At 40.5% G+C, this 19,174-nt stretch overlaps 1 protein-coding gene across 2 annotated transcripts in view; it reads right to left on the bottom strand.

The window, feature by feature from the left end:
- PLS1 (plastin 1) overlaps window positions 1-19,174 on the bottom strand; it is a 52,362-nt gene that overhangs the window by 15,325 nt on the left and 17,863 nt on the right. For both annotated transcript variants that reach the window (XR_014564254.1, XM_083739039.1), the window contains exons 2-10: window positions 18,186-18,289; window positions 15,959-16,122; window positions 13,530-13,659; window positions 12,595-12,727; window positions 10,116-10,197; window positions 8,241-8,406; window positions 7,963-8,105; window positions 7,400-7,495; window positions 6,227-6,422 (exon numbers count right to left, since the gene is read on the bottom strand). Coding sequence is in view for 1 of the 2 variants with exons in the window: in XM_083739039.1 (XP_083595165.1) it covers window positions 6,227-6,422; window positions 7,400-7,495; window positions 7,963-8,105; window positions 8,241-8,406; window positions 10,116-10,197; window positions 12,595-12,727; window positions 13,530-13,659; window positions 15,959-16,122; window positions 18,186-18,255 (1,180 nt within the window). In the remaining variant the exon portion in view is untranslated. The remainder of the gene's footprint in view (window positions 1-6,226; window positions 6,423-7,399; window positions 7,496-7,962; window positions 8,106-8,240; window positions 8,407-10,115; window positions 10,198-12,594; window positions 12,728-13,529; window positions 13,660-15,958; window positions 16,123-18,185; window positions 18,290-19,174) is intronic.

The raw sequence follows: 19,174 nt of genomic DNA, 5'->3' as shown, positions 1-19,174 counted from the left end.
TGACATATGGGATGCCAAAGTGGTTATTAGTCAATTAATTTTTTACAGCTTGTTTGGCAGCAAGATATTAAGTGTATCACAGTCTTCAACTTAAATCTTTTACGTACTGTTGATCCATCACCACACCTTGTCCTTTTTCTTTAACTCCAAAACACAAATCAATAGGCAATAAAGATGGTCTCCGCTTAACATTTTTTCAGGTCCTCTAGTGTTCCCAACATGTTCATTCAGGTATGACTGCACCTTTTCACTGGATGTCCACTTGGGTAACTGGAAGTTGTGACTTTACTCCTGAGATTTGACCCAACTCTGATGCAAAAGGAGCACCTTAATCACTATGGCTTCTTCTAGGAAACCCATAGCGACTGATGAAGATGTTCTACAATACGTTAGCAGCTGTTTGGGGCATTAACTGATCATTTTGCCACTAATACATTCCTTATTCCTGCACAATCTGGCTCCAAAGTTAAGCTGTCTATTTGAATGAAGCCTAGCAGAGAAAAAGTCTGGATGTGTACCAGCTATGCTGTTTTTTCTTCGTTGGCCTTTCTTTTACTAGAATGCTCACAGGTCTGACATTTCTCCTCTATACTCTAGTGACCCCAGGCTAGTAAAAATGGCCCCAAGCCAGTTCTACAGTTCTTTCAAATCCATTGTGGCCTATTTAATCATGAATTCCCTCTGGTGCTCTAGCATGATGAGTGTAAGGAACTACCAGCTGTTAAATTGTCTCTCTCCTCAACTGTACTTCCCTGTGTAAGACTCCTGGAGAAACAAAAAAAATTGGCTACTCATGTAGATGCAGTCTTGTCTCATACTCTTCTCCTTTTTCTTCTTCTAAAGTAGTTTTACACCCAGTTTCCAGGAAATGAAACACATGGGCAATATGTTACAGATAGGTAGCCGTGTTGGTCTGCCATAGTCAAAACAAAAAAAATTCCTTCCAGTAGCACCTTAAAGACCAACTAAGTCAGTTCTTGGTATGAGCTTTCGTGTGCATGCACACTTCTTCAGATACACTGAAACAGAAGTTTCCAGACCCTTCTATATAGTGAGAAGGTGGGGAGGGGTATTACTCAGAAGGCTGGTGGGAATGGGTGATTGGCAGATAGCTGTGATGAGCCTGTTGACGACTCTTAACGACTGCAATAGGTCTTACAGGAAGAAGCAAGGGGTGAAAAGGTGAAAAATGGCTTTGTCATGTATAATGAGATAAGAATCCAAGGTCTTTGTTCAGGCCAGGTTTCTCCATGGTTTTAAGTTTGGTGATAAGTTGTAATTCAGCAGCTTCTCTTTCCAGTCTATTTCTGAAATTCCTTTGTAGTAAAACAGCTACTTTGAGATCTTGTATAGAATGTCCTGGGAGATTGAAGTGTTCTCCTACTGGTTTCTCTGTCTTGTGATTCCTGATGTCCGATTTATGTCCATTTATTCTTTGGCGTAAGGTCTGGCCTGTTTGTCCAATATAGAGAGCTGAAGGACACTGTTGGCATTTGATGGCATACACAATGTTAGACGATGAGCAATTAAATAGTCCCGAGATGGTATGTGTGATGTTGTTGGGGCCAGTAATGGTGTTGTCCGGGTGTATGTGGCAGCAAAGTTGGCATCTGGGTTTATTGCAGGCTCTGGTGCCAGTGTCCGTGTTGGGTCTGGTTGTAGTATTATTGTGGGTTAGGAGTTGTTTAAGACTGGGTGGCTGTCTGTAGGCAATGAAAGGTCTTCCTCCCAGAGCTTGAGAAAGAGAACTGTCATTGTCCAGGAGAGGTTGTAGATCTCTGATGATGCGTTGTACTGTTTTAACTTGGGAGCTGTATGTGATGACTAGAGGTGTTCTGTTATTTTCTTTTTTGGGTCTGTCTTGCAGCAAGTTCTCTCTGGGTATCAGTCTGGCTCTGTTGATCTGTTGTCTAACTTCATCTGTTGGGTATTTTAGTTCTAAAAAGGTTTGCTGTAGATCTCTTAGGTGAGTCTCTGTCTGTAGAATTGGAACAGATGCGGCTGTAACGTAGTGCCTGGCTATATACAATGGACTGTTTGGTATGTTTGGGATGGTAGCTAGAGGCATGTAGATATGTTTGTCGGTCAGTTGGCTTACGGTATAAGGTGGTGTCTATGTGCCCATCCTGTATTTTTATAGTAGTGTCCAAAAAATGTATTTCTTGCATAGATTGATTCATAGTTAGGTTGATTGTGGGGTGAAAATCATTGAATTTCTGGTGGAAGGTGTTCAGGGTCTGTTGACCATGTGTCCAGATGATGAAAATATCGTCAATGTATCGCAGGTACAAGAGAGGTTTGAGTGGGTAGGAGTTTAGGAAACGTTGTTCTAAATCTGCCATGAAGATGTTGGCATACTGTGGGGCCATGCGGGTGCCCATTGCTGTGCCGCTGATCTGAAGGAACAGGTCATCACCGAATTTGAAGTTGTTGTGGGTAAGGACAAATTGGCAGAGTTTGGTGGCAAAGTCCGCTGTGGTTTTATCTGAAATGGTGTTCCTTATAGCTTGTAAACCATCGTTGTGTGGGATGTTGGTATACAGAGATTCCACATCCATAGTAGCTAGTATAGTATTGTTGGGAAGATTATTTAAAGATTGCATTTTCCTCAGAAAATCTGTGGTGTCACGTACATAGCTGGGAGCACTGATGGCATATGGTTTCAGAACAGAGTCCATATAACCGGAGACACCCACTGTAATAGTGCCAATACCTGAAATGATGGGGCGTCCTGGATTTCCTGGTTTGTGTATTTTAGGTAGAAGATAGAAAGTTCCTGGTCGAGGTTCTGTTGGTGTGTTAGTGAGGATCTGTTCTTGGATGTGTGGGGGTAGCTCTTTAACAATCTTGTTCAGTTCTTTTTTGTATTCTTGTGTGGGGTCTGAGTCCAATTTTATGTAAAAGGCGGTATTGGAAAGTTGTCTGTGAGCCTCCTGAATGTAGTCAGTTTTGTTCATGATGACGACAGCTCCACCTTTGTCCGCTTCTTTAATTATAATGTCTGGGTTGTTTCTGAGATTATCTATGGCTCTCCTTTCAGCATGGTTTAGATTTTGTTGTAGACCATCGCCTAAATTCTGCACCATATTTAAAAAAAGAGAAATTGATCACAAATAGCCCACATTAAGGCAAGAAATTCTAATTTATGAACTGGATAGCTGCATTCAGTAGAAGTCAGTCTTCTACTAGCATAAACAATGAGTTGAGGTTTTCTGGTCTGTATCTGTCAGAGGGCAGCCCCCAGTTCAGTGTGACATGCATCAGAATGAAGAGTATGTGGAATTTTTACATCAGCAAACCCAAGAACTGGTGCAAAAGTGAGACTCACTTTTAAAGTTTCTAAAGCATCTTGAAAATTTCCATTCCATCTATCTTCAAGTATTTGTCCTCCATTTCATTTCTTCCCCTTTCCATCTCCAGCAAGAAAGCAATAGAAAGGTCCTGGCAGTATCCAGTAAATTAATAATAATAATAATAATAATAATAATAATAATAATAATAAGCTGTGCAATTCTTTAATAATTTGTACTGGCCATGCTGTGATATCATGTGTTTTTTTTTTTATCTGGGTGGAATCCATTCTTAGAAGTAACATGTCCCAAATATTTTATAAACGTTTGAAACCATTTACTGTTTGAAAGTAGTAACTTCAGTCAACATTTCAGAACTTTCACTTTTTACTCACAAGTGGCTGAAAAATAATAATCAAATCATCCAAGAATGCTACGGTTTCAGTGAAATGCATGCCATGCATGACACTTGGCATAACTCTCTGGATGGTAGCAGGAGCGTTTGTCAACTGCCAGTTCCAAATGGCATGGTGAAAGCTATCACTTTGCCCAACTGGGATCTGATAGTATCTGCCTTTGAGGTCCAACATGGAAAAGCACTTTTGCCCACAAAGCAAATGTTTCTTCCATCTGAAGCAGTGGGTAAGTGTCTTCTCAAGCCATGCTGTTGAGTTTTCTACAGTCCACCACCATTTTAATGAGTCCATTTATTATGCTGCAGCAGCACTGGTGAGGCATATGAGCTGCAGGTTTCCTTAATCACACCCAGTGGCACAAGCGTTGTCACAAATCTTCAAAATTAGAAGGTGATACCTTTCTAGCCTGTTCTTTAAAAAGCACATCACTTGTGGGCTCAATTTTCCCCAGTGAAGAAACTGAAACTCAGAGGTTAAAGTTCTTAAGCGTTTGGGGCTTTATTAGAGAGGAGACAGCCAGCCATCATCCAAACTGCATGCGGTGCTATAGGCTGTTGACAATGTTGGCTGCCCCTTGCTTCAACTCTCTTACTGAGCATATGCAGGAACATCCTTCCACCAGAATTCATAAAGAAATATGTAGCAGCGGATTATATTTACATACCACACTGTTTTAAATTGTTCTTGAAGCTGCTATTTGCCATGTTGGGGAGAACCTACAGGCACCAAACATGTCCCCCCCCCCCCCCCGTTGTTCAAATAGCTTCAGGGCAGCAATTTAGACCACAAAAGGGGGGATAAGAATTGGACACACACACCCTTCACAGTGCTGCTTCTCCCCTGGACCCACCCTGACAACTGCTATGAACATAAACAACAAGCAAAAAAGTAGGAACAATTATGGTTCTCTGAGTATCAACTTTAATTTGGCCCTGAAGCTAGAAAAAATGATGCTTTGCTTTAGATAAACTACATTTGTGTAAACAGCATAATCTATAGGATAACTACTGTATTACTTAGAAGGAGTAGATAATGACCACATTTGGATGATAATAGCTTGGTTTAATAAACCGAGATAGGAAAGAGCCTCTTTGCTCCTTTCATTGTACAATCCAGCAAACCACCCAGGAAGTCTACTATTAACTACACTTTCTCATTTTGTCCAAACCAGGATACTCTGACTAACAGCTTCAGAACTGTTAAATCAGTTTCAAAAAGTGGCTTAATAACCTGGTTTTGAAGTAAGGAAATATTTCTTCCCAATGCAGTTGTCACCACCAACTAAAAAGCAATATTTATTAGGACTACAACGGAAGAGGATAGTGCAAAATCTCCTCTCCCTACCTGTTGTGATCTCCCCTGTCCTTAGCATAAAAAGTGCATATTAAATGCAAAGACACATTTAATACCATATCTATTTAGGCCCTCACTTTTAGCATCTGAGTTCTGTATTCCTGTCATGCAGGGAGGGAGGGAGGGCAGGCAGGCAACCCAGTAACAGTTCAATTAGTACTGGGCAGTTGTGCCATGTTTTTCTCAAAAGTTGGCCAGAGCACAATGCTGAATGATCAGCCACAGTCGGTTTATTAAAGGATAAGTTCTTTCTAAAGGGCAGGCAAGAGCTTCAGGACAAAAAAAGAAAAAAAAGAAAGAAATCACTTCACGCAATGCACAATGCACAATTAACTTATGGAATTTGCTGCCAGAAAAGGTGGCAAGGCCAGACTACGCAAGATGCTATTAACATGATTAGCAATTGTGTGGATGAATGTCTTTTTAAAAAGGAAACTCCAGGTGCGGGACTCAATCCAGATGGAAACCTGGCACTGAGAGGTTTGGGCTTCAGGCTTTGCCCCCTCACCTGCTACAAGCTGGGAGTGTGAGTCTAAGTGCAAGTGAATGAGAGAAAGAGAGAGAAATCTAGCTGAGAACACAGCAAGGCGCAAAGGGGGTTAAAGGCTCCTTCCCACCCACAGCAAGGCTCTCTTGTCTTCAACAGAAAAACAGCCATTCACACAATCGCTAATAGAATGGATGGCTTTTCATCTGGGTAGGGCCTTAGGATGGCTTTGAAACAGGACTAGATAAATTTACAGAGGACATATCTATCCCATGCTACTTGCATTATAAATGAATGGGGCCTTCAGGTTTAGAGGCCTCTGAATAAAAGTTGCTGGTTGGGTAACAGCTGGCGTACGTTGCGGCCTACAGGCCCTGCATGCACGCTTTCCAAAGGCATCATGCTGGCCACTGTTGAAAAGACTATTCTGAAGTGGCATCTGTTGCACCACAGATCATCTTATACCCATTTTTATGTATTTTACCTATGGACTGCATTTATACAGCTGCCCTATCACTGGAGTAGATAATTCAATAGGAGTTAACAGGTGCATTGAATTTTATGTGAAAACATTTTGGAAGAGAAAATATCAAGGAAATTCTGAACATCTCAGTATGAAATAATTGAGCATTATTCATCATTCTCTAATGTCACTATCAGTGTTTGTTACATTAGCTCACCTTCCAGTAAATTGACATCATAAGAAGAGCTTTCGGGCTTCTGCAGGGCAGGATACGTATTAAAGAGATTTGCAACGAAGGCCATGTTAAGTTTAGGATTGCCTGCAACCACATCAGCAGGAGTCACAAACTGTTTGCAGCCCAGTTTGTCTGCCTGTTGAAGCATATATTCGGCCCTCCTCAGGTCATTTTTTTCCTTGAAAAACAATATAAAAAGTAAACCTCACACTTCAAAAAATACTAATTTTGACATTTTATAAAAAATATCTACATCTTAAGATAAGATTGTACTGAACATAAATTAAAATTCTAGATCCAGTTGCAGACCAGGAAATTGTTTAGAAACTTACTTTATTTGAGAACCCTTTTTTGTTTTGTTTTGTTTTGTTTTCAGGACATTTCACTGCACAGAAAAAGCTTGGCTAACAGCTTATTACAACCTAAGCCAACCAGGTACACCGTCCAGATATTTCGGACTACAACTTCCATCAGTCCCAGTCATTACTGCCACGCTGGCTGGAGCCAGTCCAAAAAAGCTAGAATGTACAAGGGTTGGCAAATGTTGACCTAGTGAATCTGCCAGGCTTAAACGTAGCCCACGAACAATGTACTGAAACCTGCCAGAAGCTTAGCAGCTGCCCATTTTTACAATGCTGGCCACTTAGCAAAACCAGTAGGTTTGTCAATATCTTGGTACACAACAATACATGACTGCTGCACTGCATTCAGCTTGGTGGGCAGATTACTTGTTGGGCAGGTCTGAATCAAAGCGCAGTGCAAGCTTCAGAAAGAAAAGTGTGAAATTACACCTTATTGGAAACATTGGAAGCATACAAAAACCTAAGTTTTTCTTTTCTGGAAACTTCTGGTTTTTTCATAAAATCACCTGAACAATTACAAAATGCTGTCAACAGAGTTATGGCTCAGGTCAATTTAGTAGATGGCTCATTTTAAAAGCAATATCAACTTAAAGTTCCAAAAGTCCAGACCTTAGCCAGCTATACACAAGATCCATTACAGATGCTCTACCAGTTTTGTGCACTCTGTTGATCTGTGCTTGTAATTCAAAATGGTTTGCAGCTGCTTGGTACAATGACATTCTGCAAACACACACACACACACACACACACACACACACAAACAAACACACACACACACACACACACAACTTACATTGAGGCCTGAAAGATCAATAACAATAGCTGTTTCTCCATTGTTGCTTCCTTTTGGTGCGATTTGATTCAGCAAATGGTAGTAGGCCCTTGAGTCCTGAAACAAACAATTGAAAAAACCTGAACAAAAGTCCTGACTGGCAGATACTGAGAAAAGGAGAGTCATATTGACATCAGCTGCAATAGTATGTTTTAGCCTCTCATATAAACTCAATAAGAAAATAAGATTAATTTAGTTCTTCCTGCACCAGAAAGGAACAGGAGAAGCGAAAAAAGTAGTATTATTTTCTGTTGGGAGCCGCCCAGAGTGACTGGGGAAACCCAGCCAGATGGGCGGGGTATAAATAATAATAATTATTATTCAACAGATAGCTACTTGAAACTCTTGCAGAAAGCAGAGAAGAACAAAAGTGAATGGCAATGCTGTGATAGGCCTAAACAGTATCTCTCTAATTTTGATTAAAATGCAGCTATAAAAATATTTCTTTTATAGTCTTGGCTAGTTCCAGTTGAAAGGTTCTGATTCAAAATTGTTTTGCTTTTATTTGAGAGATCAAGCTATACCTTAATGTCTTGACTAAAGTTGCTTATTCTCTTCCATCCAGCATTATCCAGATGGTAGTTAACCCAACGTAGCAGGAGTTCTTCTGGAGACAGTTTCATTAATTGTTCTAATTCTTCCCCATCACTTAGCAAACCAATAAGAGCTGCAAAAAGTTTTCAGGAAAGCTGGTTTACTTTTTAAATTCGTTTAAGATTTCACATATATTTCTCAAACTTTAGACACAAATCAGACAAAAATGCATGCTTTATCATGTATTTCAGACTTTATATATTATTACCTTCATTTCTGGAGATTTCTATATCAGCAAAAAGCCCAACTTTAATGATTTGCCACAACAATCCTAATACCAAATGTGGCTTCCCGTCTTTTAGATCTTGTGATCCAATATTGACTACTGTACAGCCAATAGCTGATGCAGAATTTAGTGCAAGATCTAGGTTTTCCTAAAAGGAAAAATAAAAATGCATTTTGACATTGACAATAACTACAAATGCAAAAACATACAAGTATAATAAAATGGTAATGAAGAAAAACAAAGGATTAGTGGTATCAAAGTAACATGTCCCATCCATGCAAGTAATTCTGCTTGCACACACCTCAAATCTGCTCTGGAGGATTGAGGGAACCCCTAGATCAGATTTAGGGGCTGCCCAGGGAAGTTCCAATTGTCCAAGCAGAAATCCTTGTGCTGATGGGAACGTGACTTAGTGCTACTTTGCACTGACCCTGATGGGGCTTCTAGCAAAGATTTGTATGAGTTTTTCAGAAAGTCATTAAGCTAACTTAAATTATGGAGATCCATGGTATCTGAATAACTATTCCAGTATTATCTTCTGAAATGCCTATCCTGGTCACTAAACCAGATGGAGCATAGGCACTATCTGTTATTGCTACTTTTACCTTGTTAGTCATTAAAAGAGCCATTGTCAGAAGCATAGCTGTCAACTTACAGATTTGAAAATAAGGGACCAGCAGCCTTGAAAATCAGGGACCAGCAGCCAGAATAAGGGACCTGCAGCCTCACCTGTTCCAGGCACTCCAGTCTTCCTTTCCTCTTGCAGTCTGGTCAAACTCATGCTGGGTAGCTTCGAGAACACTGTCCAACCAACTTTGTAACCAGAGGTTCAACTGAATAGAATCTGAATCACATACACCACAAGGCCTATGCAGCCTCAAATTAAGATGGCTCCCTAGCCTGGCTTTGCACTGCAAAGTTTGCAGCAGCACGTGCAACAAAATGGTGTCTAGCATTCAAAAAACCCCTCAGCTTGCATTAACTAGCCACACACAAGGCATGCCAGCTCCACACCCCCCAGTCGTTCTTAGACTTCTTATTGGGTGAGCAACACAGCCAAGCAATACAGTTGGAGCCTACCTCCTCCCTGGCCGGCAGGGAGGGAGGGAGAGGAGCTGCTTCCTTTGAAATTTAAGGGACATCATTTAAGGGACATTTAAGGGACATCCATCAATAAGGGACAGCAGCGGGACATGGCGCTGGAATAAGGGACTGTCCCTTCAAATAAGGGACACTTGACAGCTATGGTCAGAAGACCCAGGAGAACATGTACTCTAGGGTTTCCAAATTATTTCTATAGCAATATAAAAATTAGACATGCTTTGTTCTGTAAATGTAGTATCCATGTAACAAAACTGCTTATTGGAGCAATACAGGGTCATACCACGGGGCACAAATTCACAATGGCTTTGCAACAACAAAAAATGTAGAAATATTCCCAGAAGCTATCTATAATCAGAGGTTCACATATCTTTATTTTCGGGAAGTGGTAGTCACAGGACTACAACAACAGATGAAAATAAAAGAACTGGAAATTTAAACTACAGTGGAACCTCAGTTCCCAAAAGCCTCAGTTGCTGAACGTTTCGGTTCCGTTTTTTAACGTTTTTCGGAACTTGAACATGTGACGTGGCTTCCGCTGAGTGCAAGAAGCTCTTGCAACCAATGGGAAGCCACGCCTCAGTTGTTAAATGTTACGGAAGTTGAACCGTCTTCTGGAATGGATTATGTTCTATAACCGAGGTTCCACTGTACCATAATAATGCACTGTTCTCATTTTTTATTTTGCAAAGTGCTTTCAAGCAGTCCTTCTGAGGTAGATTTGAAATACTTAGGTTAGGGTTGTGCTGTACTCACAGATATAGTGAATGGAGTAAGCTTCTTCTTATTAATAGCTCTTTCATCGATTGTATCTGGTTGGGATAAGTTAATCATTTTGCTGGGGAAGAAAAGGGAAATATTTAATTACAACTTTCTGAAAAATTATCATCAGTCTCATGGAAAGGACTATTTTAGCCTTCAGCTACTTCAACAATTAAAAAGGATTTTGGCACACCAAACTGGCTGATTATTTCTCCATCTATAGCATAACATCAATAGCATAAAATCTACTACTGGAAACTGTAGAACTACAAGGAAGCAGGAAAATGGAATATTAACAATGAAGCCATATATGATTCTCTGTAGAGTCTGGGCAGCTGCACAATGGATTGTAAATAATGAAGATTAGGCCACTCAGTGTCTGGCAACATCCTCGGGATTCTTATGGCACTTTCATAGCATACAGAAAGCAGAAAGTTATTCACTTAGAGTTTACATCACGCTTTTATGTTTAATGCTCATTGACTGTAGAATCAATGAATGACTAACGTACTCCGATAACTACAATACAAGTCAGGTGAGACTTCTTTGAAACCTATGACAGAAAGGCTGCCACATAAAAGCAATCACTTTTTAGTATAGAACAAGGCAAGCTACAGATGGGGTGAAATATCAGGCTGTGGGTGTTCCTCCTTCACACACTTGAAGCAACCTCAAAGCCACTTAAATTGTGCAGAAATGACATGTGGTATTCCAATTCTTTGTAGCCTATGCCAATTCAGACTTCAGGTTGGGGACTGCATGTTTGATGCTCCTCCAGCTTATTTTTATATTATTTCTATATCTATATACAGTGGTGCCTCGCAAGACGAAATTAATCCGTTCCGTGAGGCTCTTTGTATAGCGGTTTTTTCGTCTTGCGAAGCAAGCCCATTGACAGCTTAGCGGATTAGCGCTATTAGCGGTTTAGCAGCTTTTAGCGATCAGCTGTTAAGCGGCTTATCAGAGGATCAGCTGATAAGCGGCTTAGCGGCTTAGGAAAAGGGGGGAAAGGGAAAAAAACCCGCAGGAACTCGCAAGACATTTTCGTCTTGCGAAGCAAGCCCATAGGGAAATTCGTTTTGCGAAGCGCCTCCAAAACGGAAAACCCTTTCGTCTAGCGGGTTTTCCGTCTTGCGAGGCGTTCGTCTTGCGGGGCAGCACTGTATAAATATACCGGATGTGTAGGTGTGGGTGTGTATATACATATATAAAAAATATTATATACCGGTGTGTGTGGGGGGGGTGTATTGCTAGAAAAGAAGGTTTGCATTTCTTCAATTAGTAAAATATATTTATATTGTTGTTTCTAAAAATTTTACCCTGCTTTCCCCTTTCACAAAGGAGCGGATCAAAGTCACTTACAATTAAAAAGCAACAATTAAGTCATTAAAAATACATTCACTCCATCATTGAAAAATGTAGGTTAACAAAACTGAAAGCACCAGCAAAAACACAAAACAGTACTAAGAAACCAATGCATGAAACATCAGCTTGCAATTTGAGCTTTTTTTGCTGAATAAATGCAATCTACCTGACTGTCTCAATGGAAAATCTGAGACCAGCAGACACTGTGGAGCACATCACCACGGAGTGTTTGCATATTATGTTTATGTGAACAAAATGCATGGCTGACTCACTGCTCATGATAGGAGAGAAATAAACCATGAATACAAGCTTATTTATTTGAACAAGCTATACACTGCTTACCCACAATAGTCTATAAGTTACAATACAATTAGCCCTAACTCAACCACTTCATGGTTTCTTTCTTTCTTGGTCATGACTTACTGCTACATACGAACAAGGCCACTGTCATTTATATGTAGATACAAAAGAGACTGATACCAGCTAACAGCAATTATTTATAATTGCCTCTTCTTGTGTTTATGAAACCACCACTCATGCAGTGAGTGCCAACAGCTATATAACAAAAAAACAAGCCTTCTAAGAAACAAGAAGGGTATAATAGCATGTTCAGGGGAATCCTGAGGCTTGTAGAAATACAAAAAGGTATAAGAAGAAGAAAGAAAGCATGAGGAAGCAAAACAAAAACAAAACACAGTTCACTAGGACCATGGAATGCACTGTCTGTTGTCCGGGGGACAGGGAGGGAGAGAGAAATTGGGAGAAAGGGAAGCATCAGGTGCCCTGCCTGGAGGAAACAGGTGATTGCAACCCTAAACAGGGGCATTCTTTTTAGCCTACAACATTTTGTTGCAGCTCCCACCTTTTATATTCTATTAAGGAGTATGTGGGGCAGTGCAGAAGCTTCAAAATGAAGGCAACACAGGATTTAATTCCTATTCATTTCATCAAGAGAAATAAGAATGCATCTAGCTGTCTCACTGAAAATCAGCGAGTTCTCATCATGCTTAACTGGATCATGCTTCATGCGTTTCAACACGAAAACTCACCAGTCAGCTTGGTTTTTTTGTGATTTTTTTTAAAAAAAACAACGTAATGCTAAACATACCAAAGGAGGATGCCATCAGCAAGTGACTTAAAAAGGCTATCATCTGTTGGATCCATAGGGAGAAGGTGCTTACAGTCTGGGTCATCGTGAAGAGCCTTGTTTATCCAGTTAACAAAAGCAACCTTTTCCTCCTCTGGAAAAAGAAAGAGAAAAATCTTAATCTAAAAACCAGGACAATTACAAAACATAATCACAAACTGAAACTGAAAGGGACTCAATGGTCCATCCAATCCAAGACTTGAGGAAAGAGATTCTATAGCACAATTCTTGGGCAGATTGTCCCACTTCTGAACGAGTGGTTAGGAAGTTGTAATATTTCTCATATACAGCTTCTCCAGTCTATCACAGGGTTGCCATGCGTCCAGAATTTCCCAGCCATAGCCAGTATTCGGCTCTCCTAAGGAGCATCCAGGCGGAAAATGCTTAAATGTTCAGGAAAATCAGGGCGTCTTATGGCCCATGCTGGAAGTGTAGATTTTAACAAATTTCATTAAAAAAATAGCTTAAAAACCTCAATTGATGCATTCAGCGTCAAATGACCACAGAATGCTGGCCATTTTGGCTAGTGCTGATGACAGCTTGAACCCAACAACATCTAAAGGACATCTTGTTGCCTATCCCTGATGTAGAATTTATCATGGTCCGAATAGCCTTATGCACCAAGGAATACGTATATCCAGAGAATACTTTTAAATTATAAAACTATAATGTTACTCTGGAAAGTGAACTTTAGCATATAGTGATTTAATTTTTGTTTTAATATTTGTTCTGGCAAACATATCAGATTCTCCAGAGAGCACGGTAAGAATTATTGAGAAAATCCAGCAGGTCAGCCTTGAAATATCAGCGCTTCAGCCATTTTCTACTATTCAATATAAATGCTACCTTTACTTCTACAGGATTTTTTTTATTTGAACAAATGACAGGTTATTTACCTGAATAAGAGTGTTGGGTCCCCTCGCTAGAAATTGGTGATGTTCCTCCAATTGCAGTAATTCCCTTTTTCTTGTTTATGGATTTCCGGAAGGATTTGCTAATATCTTTACTTTTCAGTTCCTGAATAACCTGGAACAAAACAGAGAGGAACAGTTTCTACATGCCAGACTCAACAACAGAAAATATGATGCACAAGATCTACCCGAAGAAAGCGCTTACCTATGTACAGAGGCTAGGGGACTGCATTGAAAAATTCAGAGAATTATGAATTTTGAAGGATAACTGCGTATAAAGTTGCATATTGCTCTGGAAATTTCTAATTAGGCAAGTTCATATTTAAATGCAAACAGAACTTAATTTCTCTCACACTCCTTCCACCTTCCAATCCTTTTCCAACCAGTCCAAATAACCACTTAACCCAATCACAGTATGTTTTAATAAAGCTGTAATGTCAAATCAGCAATGTAGGAAAAGGGAAGAAAATAAGAGAAAAGAGAGGGAGGAAATAACTAAGCGGGGTGAAATAGAAAGAAGTGGGCAAGAGTACATCTTCCTGGAAGGGACTCTATAGAATAAGGAAATATATCAAAAGTGCAAAATATAACACCGATTTCTTCTCTCTCTCTCAAAAGTGCATGCAAAGATACTGTGATTTCGGATTATGCTAAAGCAGCACTTTGATTTTTTAAAAAAATGATGCAAATATGTTTAGGATAATTTTACATTATCGTTATCAGCTAAAGCTGCATAATAGAAGCTGAAGCTGCATAATAGTCAATCAACTATGTAACCATTAAGCTCTTTTTCCTTTCAGACATTACTGGAGATTGCTAATTGCAGTCTATATGGTATATTCACCCATCATCCCGTTCAATTATGCAAGCCCTCCCTATCTTCCGATGAGACACTTTGAAAAGTTCCATCTTTTAATAGGCTACATCACTCCTGCATCATTAATCTTTAAAATGCACTACTTTCAAAGTGCTTTTAAATACTATTTTAAAAAAAACAGCACAGGTTAGCTGTCACCTTGTAAAAACAAAAATGCTCTGCACCGCTTTTATGAAGTCTGAAAATATTACCTGGTTGATAAATGTTTCTGTGTTAGTCCTGGGCTCTTATAACACATCTGTTAAATGGCTAGCATCCAGAACCAACCAGGTAGTTTATTAATAAAAAAAAGAGCAGCAACACAAGTGATACTCTTATTCATGTCCACTCAGAGTTAAGTTCCACAGGCCTCAATACAGCTTATTTCTATGTAAGTGTGTACAATGGTACCTCAGGTTACATACGCTTCAGGTTACAGACTCCGCTAACCCAGAAATAGTGCTTCAGGTTAAGAACTTTGCTTCAGGATGAGAACAGAAATTGTGCTCCAGCGGCATGGTGGCAGCAGGAGGCCCCATTAGCTAAAGTGGTGCTTCAGGTTAAGAACAGTTTCAGGTTAAGTACGGACCTCCGGAATGAATTAAGTACTTAACCCGAGGTACCACTGTACAAACCTGCAGCCTTAAGGAGTAATCCAATACTAGAAATACGCTGCCTGAGGGGCTGTAGATGGTGGAAGCCCCTCTATTCCCTTTGCACGCCATATATGCCACTAACGTAACAGACCAATACACACCCTACCAGCACATCTGATGTGCTGGTTAAAGTGTGCCAAATAAATGGATGAAATAGAGTTATGGGGAAGATCGGGGCAGCATGGGCAAAAGCACTCTGGTTTCCAGTAACTGCTTTCCAGTTCCTGCTTCTAACTGTGGAGGCAGAGCATAGCAATCATGGCTAATAACCATCAATAGATCTCTTCTTTATCTTCTGAGCTAAGTGCATGTAAGATATGGCAGCTATTGCATCCTTTCTCTCTCTCTCTCTCTCTCTCCTACACACACACACACACACACACATATCCTGCCAGCAGTGCTTCTTGTATAGGATTGCTCAGTTTGCTGTAGCAAAAGCAGTAAAATATTCTTCCACCAGGTTGAGGATCAACACATTTATTGTGGCATGGGCTTTCACTGAAAAAAAGGTCTATTTTAGCCGATACATTTGATAAAGAAGGATCTTCCATTTATTCTCAAAACTATAAACCTTTAAATTGTTATTCTGAGTGCGTCTGGTCACAAGCACTTTCTTCCAAACCCAACATCATTGATGAATACCAGTGAATGTTATGGAATCAGGAACCCTATAGCCAATCCTCAACTAATGTGGCAGGCAAATCCATTCTTTTACTGCTCACATTCCTGGTGTGCTGATACAGTACATAAAGGTGTGTTGTGTAAAGCAAAGCTACAGTATGTAACCCAATACGCTTCTAAAAGCACAGTTTAGTAATGGCCTCATGCTTCATTTATAACCAACAGTACTAAACTAGTTTACTATGGGTAAACAACAAAGCGCGAGAAAGTGGTTCGCTTACTGATACAAATTCTTCAAAGTTGATTTTGCCATCCTTGTTGTTATCAGCCACTGCTATAATTTTTTCTACAATTTCCCGGACTTTATAGCCAGGCAAGGGAAGGCTTGCTTCTTTGAAAAGATCCTGAAGTTCGTAATCACTGACATATCCACTGTTATCGATATCTGTAAAGATAAAATATCATACCTGAGGAATCACATGAACCTATCCAGAACCCGCATTCATCATTCAAGGCCCTTTGTTGTGTGCCTCCCCCAAGGGGAGCTGCAGAAGGTGTCAACATGAGAACAGGCCTTTTCAGCAATGGCTTCCTGGTCGTGGAATGCTCTCCCCTGGGCGCAACATACATGATATATATTTTTTTCAACCTGTTGTTTTGCACAAGTCAGGTATATTGGAAAACTTGTATCTCAAATCTTAAAAAAAAAATGGCTGTGAATAGAATGGATCTCAGGCTTCTGGAACTTGTAGGAGCCACTACCTTATTTTTGGGTGACCCTGTTTTCATTCCAGACTGACAGCAAACTCAGGTGGCTGAGTGCCTACTAAAGAGAATGGCAGCCCCTTTTCAACAGTCAACTAAAAATGGGGGGGGGGGTCCAAAGTTGCTGTCAGCTTCCTCACTCCTGCCAGAAGATTACCTAGCTGTATCTTGAGATCCTCATGCCTTCCTATATTGACAATGGACTGCTGACTGTTTTTGTAAAGCAATGAATGTTATACTCTTTCTGGGTACCTTATGTTGCCTTATTCCAATTCTAAAAGCTCCATTTTCACTGAAGTATAATTTTTCAGAGGCTATTTTAAAAAAGAACACAGCATGCTTGTTTTCTGCAAGCCTTGTGGATAGACTAAAGGGAACCTAAAGAAGCCAAAAGCTTTCTGAAACCATTTCAGAAAGCTGAGCCCTAAAGGTGTACGAAGGAGAAGAGCAACAATTTATAGCCTCAGTTAAGCATGCTATTGATTTTTCTTTTTTTCAAGTGACAAAATTATCATAACCTTTAGCTGTAGAGTTATTTATTAACAGTAGCCTCTACAAAATAAGCAAGTATCACAAAGTACAGTTCTCTTGAACTATAAATGAAGAGCAGTGTGAGGAAGTAAGGGAATCCTAAAAGATTAATCCACAGACCTTCAATTGCTTCAAAATATTAGTTTACATTCTATTATAAATATTGATGGGAACTGTGGTCTTTGAAGTGAAGCTGGATATAATCAAGATTATTATTCGCAAGAAAAAGCAGTGAATTGAGTTGGATCTGAAGGTTCCCTTCCACTGATGGAAGCTGTCCTTCCATTGGAGAAATGAGAACCTAATCCAAATTGACATATTTCAAATAAATGCAATGTTATGCATTCAAAATCAGTCCCCCCTTTTTTAATAATAATAATAATAATAATAAATTTTATTTATATCCCGCCCTCCCCAGCCGAAGCCAGGCTCAGGGCGGCTAACAACAATCAACAATCAAACAATCAGATATTCACACATTCTAAAAATATTTCATTATAAAAATCAATTAAAATCAAATTAATGGCAACTAATTAAGCAAGATTCTAAGCAGGTTGCCAGAGGAGGGAGTCAGGCTGCGCCCTGACCAAAGGCCTGGTGGAACAACTCTGTCTTGCAGGCCCTGCGGAAGGATGTCAGGTCCCGCAGGGCCCTAGTCTCTTGTGACAGAGCGTTCCACCAGATTGGAGCCGCAGCTGAGAAGGCCCTGGCTCTAGTTGAGGCCAGCCTAACCTCTCTGAGGCCTGGGACCTTGAGGATGTTATTATTTGCAGACCGTAGGTTTCTCTGTGGGGCATACCAGGAGAGGCGGTCCCGTAGGTACGAGGGTCCTAGGCTGTATAGGGCTTTAAAGGTTAAAACCAGCACCTTAAACCTGATCCTGTACTCCACCGGGAGCCAGTGCAGCTGGTATAGTACCGGATGAATGTGATCTCGCAGCGAAGACCCCATAAGGAGTCTCGCCGCGGCATTCTGCACCCGCTGGAGTTTCTGGGTCAGTCTTAAGGGCAGTCTTAAGAAACAGAAAGGATATTTCTTCCCCTCCCCTTTGGCATGTGTAGCTAGCGCATTCAAATGTCTTTAAACTAAAGGGACAGAGACAGCCTATGAAACATTCAGGGGGGACTATGGCATGCTTCTTTAAATGGCAATCTGTTTGGCCATCCCAGAACAGGACAGCTCAAAGGGCCTGCAAAAGCTCTGCACACATACCTATTTTACTGAATGCTTCTTTTAGTTCCTCCAGTTCCTCACGAGAAATGGTTGTTATGTTATTCTCCATCTCTTGATTTCCACTTGTTTTCAGTTCTTTATTCCTGAGGATAATCAACAATACATGTAACGAAGTATACTTTTAGATAGAAAACACAAGCAACTAAGCAATGGAACTGTGCAGTAAAAGTATTCTGTAATTAATATTATATCAATTAGTATTTCCAACCTATGCTATTTTGAGTACCTAGAACCCACTACCAAACCAGGGCCAGTACCAGCTTTATTCCCACAGTTCTCACCATGCAGATACAACTTTATCAGTAACCACAGCTGGCCCAATGAATGTCTCCTGAATGATGGCAGACTCAGTGGTGTAGTGGCAATTTAGCAGTGCAGGAGCTCATCATGACAGCCCCTAAAGCCATGACCCCACAGACAGTCCAAAAAAACAGGGAAGGGTCATGGCTCAGTGGTACAGTTTCTGTCTTACAGGCAGAAGGCCCCAGATTCAGTCTCCAGCATGTCCAGGTAGGACCAGGTATGTTCCCTACCTGAAGCCCTAGAGACCCTCTGCCAGTTAGCGTAGACAATAATATGCTAGATAGACCAGTGGTCTGACTCAACATAAAGCAGCTTCCTGAAAAATGCAGCAACTGTGCTGATCCAAGATATATTACACCACTCCTAAGAGCAGCACTAAATTGCAGCTGAGATACAGACTAGTAAATTGGCAAAGGGCCATACAGTGATTAGCACATTGGACTTTGGCTTGGGAGCCTGAATTCACACCCATGAATAGCCATAATGTTCACAGTCGTACCTTAGGCTAGTCACTGACTCAACCAAGCCTATCCCAGGGTTACTATGAGAAGGGGTGGCGCTGTGGTCTAAACCACTGAGCCTCTTGGGCTTGCTGATCAGAAGGTCAGTGGTTCGAATCCTTGCAACGGAGTGAGCTTCCATTGCTCTGTCCCAGCTCCTGCCAA

The sequence above is a fragment of the Podarcis gaigeae genome (assembly GCF_964106915.1).
Source record: "Podarcis gaigeae genome assembly, chromosome: 5".
NCBI lineage: Eukaryota > Metazoa > Chordata > Lepidosauria > Squamata > Lacertidae > Podarcis > Podarcis gaigeae.
This window is presented reverse-complemented; position numbering and strand designations above follow the sequence as displayed.